This window comes from Ptychodera flava, chromosome 11 (assembly GCF_041260155.1).
Source record: "Ptychodera flava strain L36383 chromosome 11, AS_Pfla_20210202, whole genome shotgun sequence".
Taxonomy (NCBI): domain Eukaryota; kingdom Metazoa; phylum Hemichordata; class Enteropneusta; family Ptychoderidae; genus Ptychodera; species Ptychodera flava.
The window spans coordinates 18614588-18632226 of NC_091938.1; the positions used below are offsets into that span (position 1 = coordinate 18614588).

The 17639-nt window shown below is 36.4% G+C and overlaps 1 protein-coding gene across 8 annotated transcripts; it reads right to left on the bottom strand.

Moving 5' to 3' along the window:
• Nucleotides 1–498: 498 nt before the first annotated feature.
• On the bottom strand, nucleotides 499–17079 carry LOC139143708 (mannose-1-phosphate guanylyltransferase regulatory subunit alpha-A-like). 8 transcript variants are annotated; one of them, XM_070714239.1, is made up of 13 exons: nucleotides 16951–17079; nucleotides 13772–13869; nucleotides 13091–13194; nucleotides 12716–12908; nucleotides 12470–12529; nucleotides 11640–11770; nucleotides 11054–11077; nucleotides 9596–9730; nucleotides 7966–8110; nucleotides 6948–7040; nucleotides 6599–6770; nucleotides 2449–2584; nucleotides 499–1767 (listed from the first exon to the last, which is right to left on the bottom strand). In XM_070714239.1, the coding sequence occupies exons 1-12, from the start codon at nucleotides 16988–16990 to the stop codon at nucleotides 2484–2486; spliced, it is 1296 nt and encodes a 431-aa protein (XP_070570340.1). In that variant the 5' UTR covers nucleotides 16991–17079; the 3' UTR covers nucleotides 499–1767; nucleotides 2449–2483. The 8 variants fall into 8 exon arrangements, 6 of the variants coding, with proteins under 6 accessions (XP_070570340.1, XP_070570343.1, XP_070570339.1 ...); XR_011554664.1 differs by lacking the exon at nucleotides 11054–11077 and adding an exon at nucleotides 4171–5242 and having other exon boundaries at nucleotides 499–3377; XR_011554665.1 differs by lacking the exon at nucleotides 11054–11077 and adding an exon at nucleotides 4171–5242 and having other exon boundaries at nucleotides 499–3384.
• Nucleotides 17080–17639: the final 560 nt, after the last annotated feature.

Sequence of the window (17639 nt, forward strand, 5' to 3'; positions counted from 1 at the left end):
AAGGGTGAGCAGCATTAGGTTTATTAGTATTGCTCAGCATTTTTCCAAAATTAATTTGTAAAGAGGAAAGTATATGAAACGTATAATCTATGGGTGTAATGGGTTTATCATATAGGTGTATGTTGTAAGAATCATGTTAATGAAAATGTGTATAGAGAGTGTTTGATAGAACTTGTGGACTTATGTATGTCAACCCTTGATTTTTGATACAGACTTACCAACTATGCTGCAAAAAAGGCAGCTTTTCTTGAATTCGTCTCAGAAGAAAGATATTGATGCCATCTTGCCATTTATTGCAGTCAAAAGATTTCAATGTCGCAAATGCTACAATGGCATAACTGAAGAATGATGGGCCCGATTCTAATTACACAAATCTGCTTATCTCAGCATGTCTTTCATACTAAATATATGCATCAATGCCCCTTAGTTTAATGTTGAAATGTAATACGACCCACTTCATCCCAATATTGCGAAAATAATACACCTATACATAGTTCATTTGGATCCATTGCACCAATTTATTACCAGAATTTAATACAATAATGTCAATAAGATTTACATCGTGTAATTACCTTTTGGAATGATCATTGCAATGATAACTAAACATACATTATGTGTTTTGAGAACACAAATATACTGATCAACACTTGCATTTCATATTAACCTTTGTTTACCATGTCAAATCTCACCTTTTGCACCAAATTTGTGACTCAACTTTGTGACGCCTATTTGGCAATTTCTCTGAATACCAAAATCACTTACTACCCCTGAATTTTTAAACTGAGATAGAGATTTAGAGCTCCCATCTCATTGGGCATCACACTGTCCATTGATGAGATAAGAATTAACCAACTGCATGAGAGCATCATACCTTCATGTCTATTATTGAAAGAACATTAAGGTGTAAGAGAAGGATTATGATGACTTTTATTTCATCAAATAGTTTGTATTATATGCCCAAATGATGCATTCATTGTGAGGAAAGTAAAATGATAGCATTAAATTGTAGAGGTGCAAGAATTGAACTTCCACCACCAGGTCTATGAATTTTACCAAAAAATGTGTACAGCGCCCCCAGTGTCAGCACAGCAATGCCACAATGTGACAGGCACAAGTGTTATGTCTAGCATTTTTTTCTCATCACAAAGAGAACACAGGCTAGTATTCATTTTTTTCAAAGCACCATTTATCTCATGAAGTGATCATTTAATGGCTTTTAAAATGTGCAATCTCTGTGTTTTCAGCGTTATCGACAAAACTTTCGTGAACATCTTTCAATAGACAAATTCTCTGGTTTCCCTATATTTACAGAAACTGTACGGTGAGAGACGGGGCCAACCAAACGTTTGTCTGTGATATACTTGTATTATCACACAAGAAGATTAAAATTTGCATGATTATTTTATGACAATGTGAATTAACCTGAGAATGAAAACATCACAGGCATACTTTGGTAATTTAAATGCTGCAAGAATTCAAATTACATTTATCGATGCCACAGTATCCAACAACTCTTGTCATAAAAAATTCATCAAAAAATTTTGTCAGCATGCAAAATATTGCTTGGCATCCACGGAAGACAGTAACCGGGGTAGTTTTGAAATCTCTGACCATATTTCATAATTTCTGAACAGAATAGTACGATACAGGACACAAACATGCTCCCCTAATTTAAATTTTCAAGACAGAATCGCTTATGAAGGGTCCACTTTCGATCTTCTGCAGAAACAAATTTTCTGCGATAAAGTACGGCAAGGAATATTCAGACTGTAAATAGAAGGATCATTATGCATAAATTACTGCTAAAACATCTGCAGGACTGAACACCCTTTTCATTCTTTTAACCAAATGTGGTGGTAGCTTAGTTTACGAACCAAATAAACTATGAAATAAAAATTAATCAATTTCTACAACACATAAAAGACCTTCTCAATAAATGTTTTATTATAACATCATTCATGGCAAGATAAGAAAAGTGTGGTTCTTGAAAAGAACAAAAAATAAGTTGAAAAATGTTTAATACCCTTTACCAGTTTTACTAACTATACTGCTAGTAATTATACATGATAACTTTTCCAATAAAGTATTTAGAATCTGTAGAAAATTGTCTCTGTGGAACAAATTATACTGAGAGAAACATGGTAATAATACCCGAATGTCCAATCTTATATTTTCTTCATATCCAGTTACATTAGCAAAGTATTTACATATTTTTCAAAAAGCAAAATATCTCTTATCAGAAAGGAACCTTAGTGACTTCATGCAATAATTTTTAAGAACTAAAAATATAAAGTTACAAAAATAATTGGTAAAAGGGAAGAATTTCAAAAAAAAGACTTCTACTTAAAAACAAAAGATTTTCAAAACATGCTGGTAGAGGGCAGTATATATTTCCCCATGCATTATAGGGGCTTCCTTCATCCAAAAGTGAGTTGAAAGAAACTTTACCAATATTTTTGTTTCCCAAGAGAACAGCCATTTTTTTACAAGATAATCTGATTCTTGTAGCCTTGATTAAGACTTTTATCTGGCAGAACGACAGAGTTCAGCACTATGATCTCTGGAGGTATGAAGACATTGCACCCTGCGGAAAAAATGTTGACACAAACACATTTACAATGAAAACAACTACGAGAAAATAAAATCGATGCAAACAGGAAATAATTTCCTACTTCAATAACATTATAGTTTAAGAAACAAAAAAACTAACAAAAATGTTGAAAATATTTACACATGTTGAACACTCTTGTGCCAATCAAAATTTTGTTGCACATTTTATCATGCTGTAGAAAATCTCAAACATTATACGTGTGTTTTTGAAACCTATTTACTGCTGTTTTTCAAGTGAGAGAAATATTTCTCACCCATTATCAAAGTATGTTTTTGTTCTTACAATATCTAAACCGGAAAATATTTTATCACTATTGCACTGTACATTTTTATTGACAGCCGTTTGTTTTGAAATATACTGTGTTTTTTAATCTCCAAATTTTCTTAAAGTTCTGGACTCAAATCTTTTTTTTGGTAAATCAGGGAGGGAACGCTACATTGGGAAGTGAGGCACATTTTATTGAATGCCATAGTGACTATACTATTGCTAATGGGTGATTAAGGTTTACACTTGCAAAGCATTACTAAAATTGTGCGCACAATAAAATCATTTATATTATGAAATGCAATATGCTAGTAGAGGGAAAAACAAATGTTGGATAGTAACAATGCACTGAAAAACAACCAATTAGGCCAAGTGGGACCTTTTGGCTTGACAATCATCTGTAGTGGGGTCAGCATTTTGTGTTCTGGGCCTTACACTCTTAAATCATCTCATGACAGGTACAAAGCCCAACCCTAACATCTCTCCTCTCCTAAACATACACCTATAGACTGAAAGATTCCGTTGCGTGCGGGCGCTCCAGCGCACTGCGAACTACGACCCTTACCACTACTGAAGGCACACTGTTGAAATCCTGTTCTCCAACAAAATTTTGTTGGAACCAATCGTATTACAGAAACGAGTTAATTGACAATATGTAGGGTAACAAGACCGCCCACATCGCTCACTCAATGAGTAATCGTGATTAGCATATTCAAAACTGTCGCCCAGCTTTTGTCCCACCTATATCATGTCTCGTTTGTCAACAAACACAACAACGTGTTTTCTCAAAGTATTGAAAATCGAACGACCGAAGCTATACTCACGTTGACGTCTGTGTCTAGCGTTCCGATTTGATCATTATGGCTGAACAATTGCCGACTTGCATTGCCGAGGCAGTCAGTAAATGTTCTGATGTTTATAATATTACGTTGAAAACAGAGCAAAGAGATGCACTCAAGAGTTTACGCTAGCTCTACACACACGTGTCGTTCAAGTTATTTTCATTTGCCGAGTAGAGCGATTATGCAATGTCGGCGCTGCCGATGCAGTTCATTGACATTGTTGTCTTGACTACTGCATGCCATTATGCACGTAAATAGCCCAAGTGAACAATATTCAAATTACACTACCATGATTTACATATTTGAGAAGTCTGTGAAGTCAGTTGTGGGTGGTACTTTTTTTCTTTGAGTTTGCCGCGGCCAAGTACAGTATGCCTTCAGTCGTGGTAAAGGGTCGTAGGTCGCAGTGCGCCGGAGCGCCCAGACGCGACGGAATCTTTCAGTCTAGTACACCTAATGGTGAAAATGATTTCATAATTCAGAACCCACTGAAACACGGTTCACCTACTGCCCCATCAAAACACTGCTCCTAATCGTAAAATATGCAGTATAGCCTATGATAACAGCAGGGGATTACCCTTTCTTGCAAACCTAACCATGTGTGATACATGAGCATGTATCCTTGGGATCGTACCCCCTCCCTACTATCATTAGTAGGGCATCACATAGGTATCCTGGTTTAGAAACCCCCTTCATCCTCTAGCAACCAGGATGTGTGCCCAAGAATCTTTATGCAACACCATTGCACACACTATCATGTATTGTGCCCTTGACAAGACATTGACCAACTTTTGACTCCAGAAAGCTACCTTTGGTGGCAAGAAACATAATACTGATGCCATGAATTTGAAGGAGTTCAAGAAATTGACTCAAAGCACTCAGATGTAAGTTCAAGGGCACACAACTATTATGGCCATAGGCTAAACAGCTGGTGCTGCCACGTATACTTTGGAAGGCTTATTAAATAGTTATAATTCCCCAACTTTTCTGAATTTGATAAATTTATGGTCCCGACAACATTTGTGTAAGGCAACTTCTTAATTTACATATTTCACTTTACAATGACAAGTGCTCCTGGCTTTAAATATTTGAAAAGTATAATGATCATGGACACAGTATATTTTAAATACGCTCGTAATGCACCCAATATTGTAATGCACTTTTTATAAAAATCTTTGGCTGATCAGAAAGAGAATGTATTACACTAGACTGAAAAATCTGTCACTTGAGGGCGCTCTTTACAGGGAGAGGGTGAGCATACAGAGCGCCATCATAGGAAGGATCTTTCTGTCCAGTATTATACGTACATCATAACCTTCATACATTAGTATATGTTTACAAAATGAAAAGTACAAAAAACTGAAATGTCATGAAAACTGGAAAAATTTACAAAAAATGTTATTATGGAAAGTAGAGATATGCGGCTATAGCAGTATCTGATTTTTAACGCTGAAATTAATGTCCTTGTGTGGAAGAACAATTGAATTGAGAATGATAATTTCTGGAGGAACTGAGACATTGCAACCTGTGAAAGAAACACAGAGAGTGGAAGCTTTACTGAAATGAAGTGTCGTTTTTTACTGTGTTGTTAACAAAAATTTCTGAAAATGTAACACCGAAACGGTTAGTAATGAATGTGGTGACGTTATCATATTGAAATGTCAAGGTCACAGTGAACCAGAATATGACATCCTACATATCAATATATTACAGCAATTACATGGAAGAACATATGATGTCATAGCATACTTCATCCCATGATATGATGAAACAATAATGTGACCAATCATGACCTGACAATGGGTTAACCCCAGAATTTGAATGGACCACAGTACAAACAAAACCATTTCAGTAAACAGAAATATGAGTATTTCCAAATGAGTTATTTACACACAGCTTTGTTTGTCTTTGCGTGATCTGTTGGACTTATTGCCCGTGTAGAACACCACGTGTCATAAACAATACAATATAAATGACAGTGATTCAAATGGAATGACACGAAACAAAATGATATACTTTTGCATGACAAAAGATGACCTGTCATAACAATGGTAGGCAATGACATGATAGATTGTTTATTTTTCTGAATATTTGCCTAAAGATGAACAAAGGTTTTTCCTTCTTACAACTACCTTGGGCCACAGCATGGTATGTCATGTCATCTTACAGAACACCATGACACATAACAATGGCAGTGAAACATAACATCTTAACATGTAAAGTGAGTGATATGTAATGACATGTACGCACAAACTAACTTGACATGGGATGACATAGAAATCCTGATGCATGCAATATGACAATTTTTAATTATTCAATTTTCATGGTATCACAGCGGCAGGTGCCATACACTGGATTATGCCTTCACGGTATTCTATGTCATGACAGTTCATAATATGATGCAGAATGATATACAAGATCATGACGTGATATTACAGTGTATGGCATGGTGCACAATGCACAGCACACAGTGATTAATTTCACACAAGTCTTTAACCTGTTCACCCCAGTTCTATGTGAACAGGTTCACAATCACCATTGATAACAATGGGTTTGGGTCAAACCATGGTGGTGAAAGGGTTAAACCCTGACTAGAACAATCAGCTATTCACCATTACAGCACACTAACACACAGCATTTTGGATGTATTGTATTTAACCAAACTGACACCACCAACAGACGTAATAATAAAGGCAAAATCACAAAAGAGAAATGTGCAAACAACATCACTTAAATGTACAGGCATAAGCCAAAACTCATGAGTAGAGGATGACACACAACACAACAAAGTCACAGGAGATGATCAACTGCTCGGCAACAATTGCTATGGCAACATGGATGCTATATTGGGGAAATACATTTGCCAATGCCTTCTGCTTACCTAGGATGGTGATGGAAGGATTCAAACGACCGTCATTCTTGAACAGGGTATCGCCTTCAATTTTGGAGAATTGAGCGTTGGGATTTGGGTCGCAGGGTGTACCCTCTACCCTGGACCACATTCCCACAGTGCTATTCCATCCCACAATGCTGTGCAGGATACAGCTGTGGTCCTGAAAAGAAATGAGGGAAGATCTGCACATCAGCTAGGATTGAAGAACTCAATTTGGATGTGTTAGAGATTGTCTACACATAATACTGTAAACCACAAAATATACAGAATACTGTGAAAAATTTGAGGTAAATCACATCTTTTATAATAAAATTGGGAAAATTATGATCCCTCTCACCTCTAACCTTGCACCTTGTAGTACAATAGATTCCCTCACTCTGACTCCAGGGCCGACATGAACGTTGACACCAATAGTGACATTTGGACCAAGCTGTCGGCAAATCAATTAAGCATGCGATTGAAACCTCGACACACACTGAACACCATCATGCTAAGCACTAGAACATAGTGAGCTCACGTCTCTTGAAGAATACAGAAACTCACATTCAAAGAACACAGATAGGAAAGTTTGAAAAAAGTAAATATGGCAAATACAACATACAATTTCTTGCCAAAAATTATCGATCTTACATTCATCTCACCAGGAAACTTTTTCAAGTTGTATAGTTTGTACAGAAATGCAGCGTAACTGGATGACTGAGTGAGAGTATAGTAAATTTGCTGAGGTAATTTTACAACTTTCAAACTGTGGTCTACTGCACAATTTTGCAAAAAGTTAAACATATTATCTGTGGAACCTATGTGTGGAAAACTTCCTATTTTTCAACACTGCTTGTGGAACAGACATTAGGCCGAATAAAAAAATTGTGCTTTTCTGATAACACGACCTACCCTATTTTTTACCTGCCGACCTAAACTTTTTAGAGCTACGTAAACACGGAAGTTAAAAGAGAGAAAAACCTGCAAAATCACGCATTCTGTACTTGGCATTTGATTTTTGCTTGAATGAGGATGTCTTTTATGGTTTTTTTATGTATGATACATTTTTCTGGATATGTTGTGGCCAGTGTTTGACAGCCTTGAGGCCCTGAAAAATGCGTATTTAAAAATAAAAAATATTTTGGAAAAAAAATTCTTGCCGACCTACCAACCCTATTTATGAAAACCGTGTAATCGGAACAGCACAAATTATTATTTTCGGCCTTTCTCAAAATAACATCTTGATTGCGTCATGTTTTGTTTTTTTTTGGAATTCATGATGATTGCTTGATTCAGAAATGAGTCAGAGTTACAAAAGTAATGCATGACAAAACACTACACCGAAATGGCAAATTATGACAAAATACAGAACTCACTGTAGCTGTGGGATCAACAGTTGCTGTCGGGTGGATGAATACATCGCCAATGATGCGTGCTTTGCCCTCACCATTTTCTGCCAATCGTTCAGGATGGTACTTGTGATAGAGTTCAAGGTAATGTCGATTGGCGTAAATAGCAGACCTGGCAAAGAAAATAAATAGGGAACGTGTGAAAAAGGGATATAGCTTCCTGTTCTGGAGTTCAGATCTTCCTGGCATTTTGAACATTAAAATATAGATCATGTATCTACAGGTGGTTGGTGTCTAATAAAGCTTGCTGTCTCCTGCCTTCAAAGAGTATTTCTGTTCACTTTTGTTGCACTGGTACTTTATGCCTAATAGTAAAATGTTTTTTTCACCACTTAGCATGTGAGTTGGACCACACACAGTCCCTCTATCCGCTATCTCTATGGATAGAGGGACTGTGGACCACATCTATATCTCGGGTACGACTCCATACAATTTAAGACAAATTAATTTGGAGACATATAAATTAAGTTCTGAATGAGTGGAGCAAACAACATTATTTTAGTACAGTGGCTGTTGGTCCATGGTTCCTCTATTGCAAAGCATCGCTTACAATTCACAATGACACTGACTGCAATGTTGATTTGATATTCAATGTTAACTCTTTGAGTGCTGTAATTTTTTCCCGCCAAAACTTTAGTGCAATATATTTTACAAATTTTTATGAAATTTTCTGTAATTTTTTTGATAATTTTGGACCAAATGGCAATCACATTTCATTGGCTACAGTTTTTTCTCAAAATCTTGGTGAAAATCTGAGAAATATCGACAGGAGTTTATTTTATAAGGGGACAATAATAGACTTTGGCACTCAAGCGCTAATGACACAGTTGTTGCTGGAGAGGTAACATTTTGTCTATCCACTAACTCATACTGGTCTCAGTGGTCAGTCTGATGAAGATTTCAATACTGGATTACTGGTCTTGACGTTCATTACTGACTTCACCAGAGCAAGTGAGGAGATTTCTGTATTCATAACAAGAGTATGTTTTGATACAAGGAAAACAATGTTCTATGTACACAGATAACAATTTTGCCGTATAATACTGATTCAAAGCATAGACTGTCCAGTGCACTGATATATTTCAGCCTGGTAATTCAAGCTTCACTTGATTATCAAATAGTCATTTTCTGCAATTTACTTCCAAATTTAGCCATTTGGACAAAATACTGTCAATAAAACACATCATCAGAGCAAAACAGTTAGCTTAGGGTTTTTTTTAGGGGTGGATCATCCCTATTTTTCAAGCAATCTATTCATAATTTATGTTAATATCCATACAAGAGAATATATTTTCACTATAAAAAATATGCATATTATACATTGTTGTGTAAATAGACCATCTCTCTGATTTTGTAAGCTGTCGAAAACACTGAGCAGCATTTGGTAAAGAGAACTTGTTGGAGTACGGCCTAAGAGTTACCGATCATTTGATGACAAACTTTTGTCTACTTTCCCTTCACTCTCTAGATTCTCATGGAAGGACAGCAGCAGAATAAACCACAAACCCTCGTGCAAATATCCTTATTACGCCATTCTTGCACTGTCTCACCACGTTTTGTTATAGTACCGTCGAGAGGTCGGGCAAAGTCTACCTACCCTGCTGATTTGATCTGACTCCAAAACCTTGATGTCTCATAAGCATAGAGTTTCCCAGTGCCAGCCAACGGCGTCAACACATCCTGCTCCAATCGTATGGCATCCTTACTGTATGTCAGACTGTCAGATACACCACTGGAAAAAATGAAAAGACACAAGTTTTAGAACACCAGCAAACAACTTTGTCTGATATTATTGAAATGTAGCAAACTGCAATAATATTGTGATGTTTTCTTCTGAAATATATTTGTCATATTTAATGAATGCACTTATGTGTACTGTGTGTTATTGGGCTGGGCTGAATGAACTTTCTCAATTTCAACACAGAGGGAGATATTTCCGACACACTTAACACCAACTTTAAAGGTTTGTCATTTTTTCTAACGACATTGCCTTAATTTTTGTGATTTTTTGATTCTGTTAACCAGTATTAACCAAGGGCATCCTTAGTACCGAGAACTACAAACCAATAAAGTTTTTATAACCAATATCAACATAAACCTCTGTTAGTTTGTTAAATACAGTGCCATCCAGTGTTCAATGAGAGTTCTACATCTATTTCAGCGATCTGATTAACATGAGATGTAGAGATGGTGATGTTCCAATCTTTTCCTCATTTTTTTGCTAGTCTCACTAGCTGTTGGTACATATCTCAACTGGAAAGAACAACAAGGCACGCAGACATCACCATCTCTTTATCCGATTTTAATCAGATGTCAATTTCAGCAACATACAGAGAGAAGATGGTAGATGTGAAACAAACAGACTATGTATCAAACATTCCATGATGAAGTGTACCAGAGCTGAGCTGGTTACAGCTCAATGATTATTCATCTTGACAGCAAACAGGATAACTATCCAGCCAATTCTTGACCACTTTGAGACTTCCATCTGTACTTACCAAGGCACTTGTCTTTTTTCCAACATAAAAGAGCCACATGTCACCGTAGCTACCAATCAAGTCTCAATATAATCAATAAACTGGTTGGTAATTACTTGGTTTGCTGTCCACATAAATAAGCATTTGGATGTAAATCTAAGAATTCCACTGTTCTTTGAACAAGTTAGGGTGCATAGAAAAAAAAAGAACCCCTAGGCATGCTTATAAAAATCAGTAATGTGAAAATACTCCTTGGCAATTTATGACCATCTTCGACAGGGTACAATTTCTACAAGTACTTGGCCCTTAAGGTGTATTACAAGACCATATTGGCACCATATACAGTAAACAACTTTTTATCTCTTTGTTTTGTATTATTTATTTATTTACTTATTTATTTATTTATTTATATAACTGTTTAAGCAGAAACACTTAAGCACCTGTACTGGTAAAAAAAATTCAGCCGTACGCACACAAACACTCTATCTTTCACAAACACTCTGATCTACGTGTAGTTATTTTGTGTTCAAAGAGAAAAACCAACATCCCCAAATGCAATGAGATTCTCATATCTTTACCGTATCTTCTGCAAATTTTTATAGCTACAAACAAGTGAAAAAAATAAAGAACAAAGCATTTCACACGATGCCATATAAAGGAAACAAATGAATAAAAATGTTGATGCGTGACACATGACTTCCAAAGAATGAAACGTAAAGATAATTCAATAGCGCTGATCACAGATGATGTCATTTTTCTTTCATTAATAGGCAAAAATATTTGTCTGCATTTTCCACAAGAACAACCAAAATAAAACCTGCTAGTGTTACAAGGGATACTAAAGATCACAGCGCAACAATAGCCACGCATGCAACAGCAAAATTTGTCCAAATTTTGTCCGATGTCGTGCACGTGCAGCTATATTTAGTAACAAACCTGAAATTGTGATCAGCGCTATTGTGCAAATGAGATATTCAAAAAAAGATGTGCGTAACAACATAAGATTGCTCCTTAACCCTTGATAATGCAGTGTACTATTGAAAACCATAATTTGCAAAAACTTTTTCAAACTCCTACTTTGAGCAAACGGCTCATGGATAATTTTCAAAATTGGAAAATCTCTCTAGTTAGAAAAATCTATTCATATTTAAATTGAGTACTTACTTGAACAAGGCTTCTTGATTTTTCTGGAAGACTTCGCCAATATTTTGAAAGATTTCTTGGGAGAAGAGGTAGGTGCCACAGTTGATGGTGGTACTTACTACGGTCTGTGGTTTCTCAACGTAGTGAAGAACCTTTCAGAGAAAAATGCAAAAGTAAATACAAAATTAAAACTAATTGACTGACATGACTGTGACTTCTATAGTGTGTCATGATGGAATTTTGCAGACGGTAACATATAGAGAAAATCCAGAGAGACACTGGATCTCGGAGGACAGGCATTCTAGGGTAGTTCTCAGGTTCAGATTACAGCAGGTTAGAAACTTTTTTATGAAAAGGTTGCAAACAACTATGCTAAGACCCACCTCTTCAAGGTTAAGGTTTATAGAGAGTACCACAAACGCCTTTGAACATAGTATTAAGTGTCATGAAGACTAGAAAATTAGTTTTGACACATGCTGAGGTATACCCTCAAGGGATCATATTTGATAAAGTATTTGACATGCTGTGATTTGACTCCATTTATGTCGGTTGTGTTCAAAAATTCTCTTTATTGAAGTTGAGGTGCTTTTTTTTTGGCCAATGTCAATCGGGAAGTCTTTGATCCAAAATCAGAGTGCACAAACAGCCACAACTGAGAATGATTTTGACAGAATTCAAAGTAAGAAAAACTGTCTTGCACTGTGCTGAATTCATTTCATCACAGTTTGTTGTTCATTTATTTGTTGTTATTTATTTATTTATTCATTTAGTTATTTATTTATTCATAACTTAGTTTTACACCATATGAAACATCATATACACTGTAACACCACATAACATTATTAACATACCTCATGCGACGTTGGGTCTTGAACAAGACATCCATAATTCACTGACTGTTGTCTGGTTGCCTAAATATATAACAAAACAATCTTTAAATAATTGCAAAAGGGATCTTTGTTCATTAAAACTGCAAAACTTATTATTTTGTACTTCTTGTTTTTCAGTAAATTATTTAACATTGGCACACAAACTATATTAGTATGGTTATTGTCAATACAGATCTGCTATTCTATCCTTAATGTTAGAATTCGTACCTGTGTTGCTAACATTGTAAACTTGACATCTTTTGGAATTGAACGATGGAATTCCAACATTTCTTCCAATGGGAAATCACAGCAGACGTCGGCATTCAACACAAAGAGACTGTCCGGATTGCCACTCAGGATCTGATCCCGGAAGTGATACAGACCTCCGGCTGTTCCCAGTGCTGTGTATTCCTGGAGATACCTACATGGAAGAGGGAGCAAAATATTTGATTTCTTTTGAAGGTTTAAAATGATTTTGTAGAGAGTCAAATATGTGAAACTGTTTACATTTGCACTTTTTCAACTACTTGCTCACTATGCCAATATATGTACAGTACGGACTGGGGGGCTGTCTCAGTCTACTGAAGAAATATGACTTGTCACCTTATTGGTATCTTGAACTGTTTAGTTACATCTTGTATGAACCTTGACAACGCTTCACTGGGTTGATAGAAACCAATCAACAAAATCTCTTTGAGATCTGGAACCTGGCAGGGAACAAACAGAAAATACAAATTATAAGAATATCATAACTTGGGAAAGACTATTCACAACTTATAGTCTTATACAGCAAAGAAAGGTAAGACTGAATACACGCAACATTTCAGTAGCAATGTGCCAATCAAATGTCACAAAATATACTGTACATTTTTGATGTTTGCAATTAATATCACGATATCATTTTATTGGCTCAAGGCCTTTTGAACTTTGCTCGGAATATTTCTTCAACAAACTAGATTTATGTTGATGGTGTAAATGAGAAGTACACATAAAATATGGCAAACTGAATTACATTACATTTGTACATTAAAATCGCAAGATTAACGTTGTAGTCCCCTCAATGATAAACATCAACACACATACTAGCTGTCATTGACTGACATATCAAATAAATTTGAACTTCTGGATGTGCCAGGAGTTGGACCCGAAAGTCCAATATTGGATTTTTTCTGTTGCATAAATTGCCCTGGTTGTTGAGAAATTGTCAAGCTCCTTGAGAGATAGACTGTTAAAGAAACAAACTGAATCCAGTTGCAATTTGTACATAGTGTCTGGAATACGTACCCTACTACATGCTTCAATGTGGTGATATATCATAGGAAACCCAGCCACCGGAAACAGAGGCTTTGGAAGTTCCAGAGATAATGGTCTGAACCTTGTGCCTGTCAACACAAACAAAACACATACACATTTCATCCCTTTCAACTTCACCATAGTATGTTTAGTCTGTCCCTGCCCATATCCCTTGAAGATTTCCTTGAGTTTTTTTGTTTTTGTTTTATTTGTTTGTTGTTGTTTTTAGACGGTGAATAAACTGATAACACTTTCTCCATATTTAGGTGTGGCTAAATAGTGATGAAAATTGCTTGATATTAAAGCCCCAATAGCTGTGAATTTTATGCATTATTTTCATGATTTTATTTTCAAACCAAAGTTGGTTCATGTAAATATGCTCACTAAAGGATGAGTATAGAAGTATCACTGCTCGCTGATTTGGACAATGCCTACACAGTTTAACAGGCTGAATAATAAACGGTTGCCGCACTAATAAAATGGCGCCAAAATGGAAAAGTACAAAAAACACAACAGTATTTCCTGCACATACACATTGTGATCATACCAGAAACAAACATGATGCAATTTACTTCAGTGCACGAGACACCATTGCCAACATTTTGTTGTTGTAATCTTTATTTTCTCTGTCATATGACTAGTTGTTTAAAATGATGAGAAATCTAAAACGATGTTAAAACGTTTCAATTTACACGCCACTTTCGACACTTATGACAGTGTTATACACTTTTTTCGGTCTTTAATGGGTCTTCTTCAAAGAAAACTCTTGGAAAACTGAGGATATTGTGAGACCGGTTTATTACAAACTCACAGCTGTTGGGGCTTTAATTCCACTGGGTGTACAGCACCCTGTATGTTTTAAATCATCCACAGCTTGATTGAATCATTCATTTAGAACAGTAACCAATGACTGACTGTAAACATCACACTGCCACGTATCAACACACATTGTATGCTAATAGCTTTCTGAATAACATCACACTACATGTAGAGCTATTCCTGCATGCACATGAAAAGCATGTTTGAAAATAAACAAGTCCTAACACACAATTAGTATGCAACAACCAATCTGAAAATAATTGTTACACAGGAAAATGCATTTTTATACCAATCAACCAATTATGCTGAATATTATCAAAAGAGTTACGGACACTCATTTAAGAATATTTTAAAGGGTTTTATAGTACCACCAAACTAGAACATATATTGCAGCTTATGGAACAGAAAGTTGAAAATTCAAATATTACCATTCTTTTAATTTGTGTGGTAAATTTTATTTTTTTAAATATTTTTTTGGAATGACGATGAATTGGATTAGTTGATATGTGCAGTGGCATCTGTTACAATCCCTACAACTAGCACCAGGCAGATGTGACCGACAAGGGTCATTTAAGGTTCACCGAGGTCACAAACAACCTTGGTGGAACAATGGCATGACATCACTTCCTGTTTGCAGAAGCCTTCATTCAGCAAGATCAGCTGATCATCCAGATTTCACAGGGTGAATCTGCAACCATGCTCTCTGAATGCAAACAGTTCTTTGCTGAGTACTGCACATGACATTGAAAAGTTCCATCCGCTGTATCAGTGCAATTGCAGTATGTTCTATTTTCATTCAAACTGAAGCATGAGTATTCTCTCTTATAGTAATGAACTACCCGGTAAACAACATTCAAACATTCAATTACAAAGTTCAATGAACTTCTCAATTACAACTCACTTTCACAAAAACTGCACAATTTTTTAAATCCAAAACATGTACATTTAATTTTGATATTGTTTCAGAGTAGCTGCAAAACAAAATACAGTTTGTTTACTCTTTGACATTCCATTTAGACATATTTTATTTGATTTATCAGCACTTTGATGCTCAAGTATACCATAATAATATTTTATGTCTCCTTTTCCATCTCATGGTTGCATTAAATAAATAAGTATAATACATTTGACAGATTTATCAAACTGTTTCATTATCCCTTGGAACATTTAGCGCATCTAGGGTAGGAAGACAGGTAACTTATACACTTCATCACATGGGATAGAAACACCATGACTTCCTGACCTTTGAGCACGGTTACCATACCCCACCAATGTGACAGAGCAACCGTGCTTTGAGACACAGATCTGCAGGGATTGCAGACAGTGAGAGTTTGGGAGAGGAAAATCACTAAGGTTGCAAGGGGTGTGGCTACTCCACGACATAGAGAATGAACAATGCAAATTCCAAGGCAAGTGGAATACGGACCATTCATGAGGACTGCACTTCCCATGCACTGGGCTTTAAAAAAGAAATGACGCACTCCTGTTCTCTCACTTAATAAACGCCTAAGAGATGCGCAGCTTATGGATCACAATTGTGGTGTAAAATGTTTTTAACAAAAAGCTGCACTCTTTAACAGTTTATACCTTATAAAAAATTACTGGTATAATGTCTGAATGGCTCTGAAAATCTCACTGTCACTATTTTAGATTGCAGTTTACACTGCACGCTGGTATCCAGCGGAACATTATTCTGAAAGCGTGCAACCAATGAGTAAAACCGCTCGGACATGGCGAGTCATGTTTTTTTCCCACGATCAATCTTTAAATAGCGTCAATGCCACACTCAAACTATTGTCTGCAATCCGGGATTGGAATGTAACACTATTTCCATAACAGTGTACAGATACAAATGACTAAACACGGCATTTGTTCTTATCAACCCTCTCTCTCGTGTCAAATCATTCATTTGCAAATCTCATCTGTAGTGCTACTACTGGTAACACACACTGCTGTTGTTGTCTTGCAAATTACGAAAACTTTTCGGATACTGGCTACTGGAGTGTCCATGCTGTGCACATTGGTGAGACAGAATCAAACTGGCAATAAGAAAATTGCTTGTGCCGAAATTCTGAACTTGCAAAAATGGTGAGACTGTTCCTTGGCCAGTCCAGCTCAGCTGGCTTCGTGAATATACGTTTTGCACTGAAGCGTCCTACACTACGGTACAAACACATCACATTCATCACGGTCACACACAGCAATGCAACTTCCGGAAACAAGTCTGGACACTCCTCCTCTAGTTGGTTTGCAAAATATCACCGGTTTCCAACTCTCGAATTCGGTGAACAGGATCACAGGGCTAAGTTTACAGTACTCACAGCAAAACTCGCGTTGTCATGGAAACTTACCCTTCTGGGGGCCTCCTATCAAGATGATCGCCTTCAGCATCGTCGCGTTCTCAGCACTGTACTGTTCAGGCCAACGTGTACAACAGTGTGATTGTTTGTTGTGTCTTGTCTCCAAACAATCAGCGCATACGGTTCCCAGACACTTCGCACCAAAACCACTTCGCACCATACCATCTCGTCCCATACCATTTCGCACCAAAACCACTTCGCACCAAAACAACCTCGTACCAAAACCACTTCGCCCCAAAAGTCATGTCCCAAAACCACTTTGCCCGAAACTTGTCGCTAACTGGTAAAGCTGAAAATAACCACCTTTCTGTCATCCTGGAACTGAAATCTTGAAAGTGTACGCATTTCGCGAAATTGACACGTGCAATTCCGCGCAAGGCACCTGAGTTGTTGCATTTGCGTGTTTCTATTTTCTTATTCTATCGTTTAGGGACGGACAATTAGATCTTGGGAGGAAGGGGTGGTCAAAAACAGAAAAAAAAAATTTTCAGAGCAGAAAGTTAGGAAAAAAAATCTTCAAACTAGTTTGCAAAATAAAAAATAAATAAATAAGAAGACAAAGGCGTAAAAAAAAAATCTGCAAAAGTCTTTAAAATTTTGAAATTTTTTTAGATTTTACCGACAGTAAGCAACTTTCTGTATTTTTAATACACTTCCGGCACATTTTTAATTTTAATTTA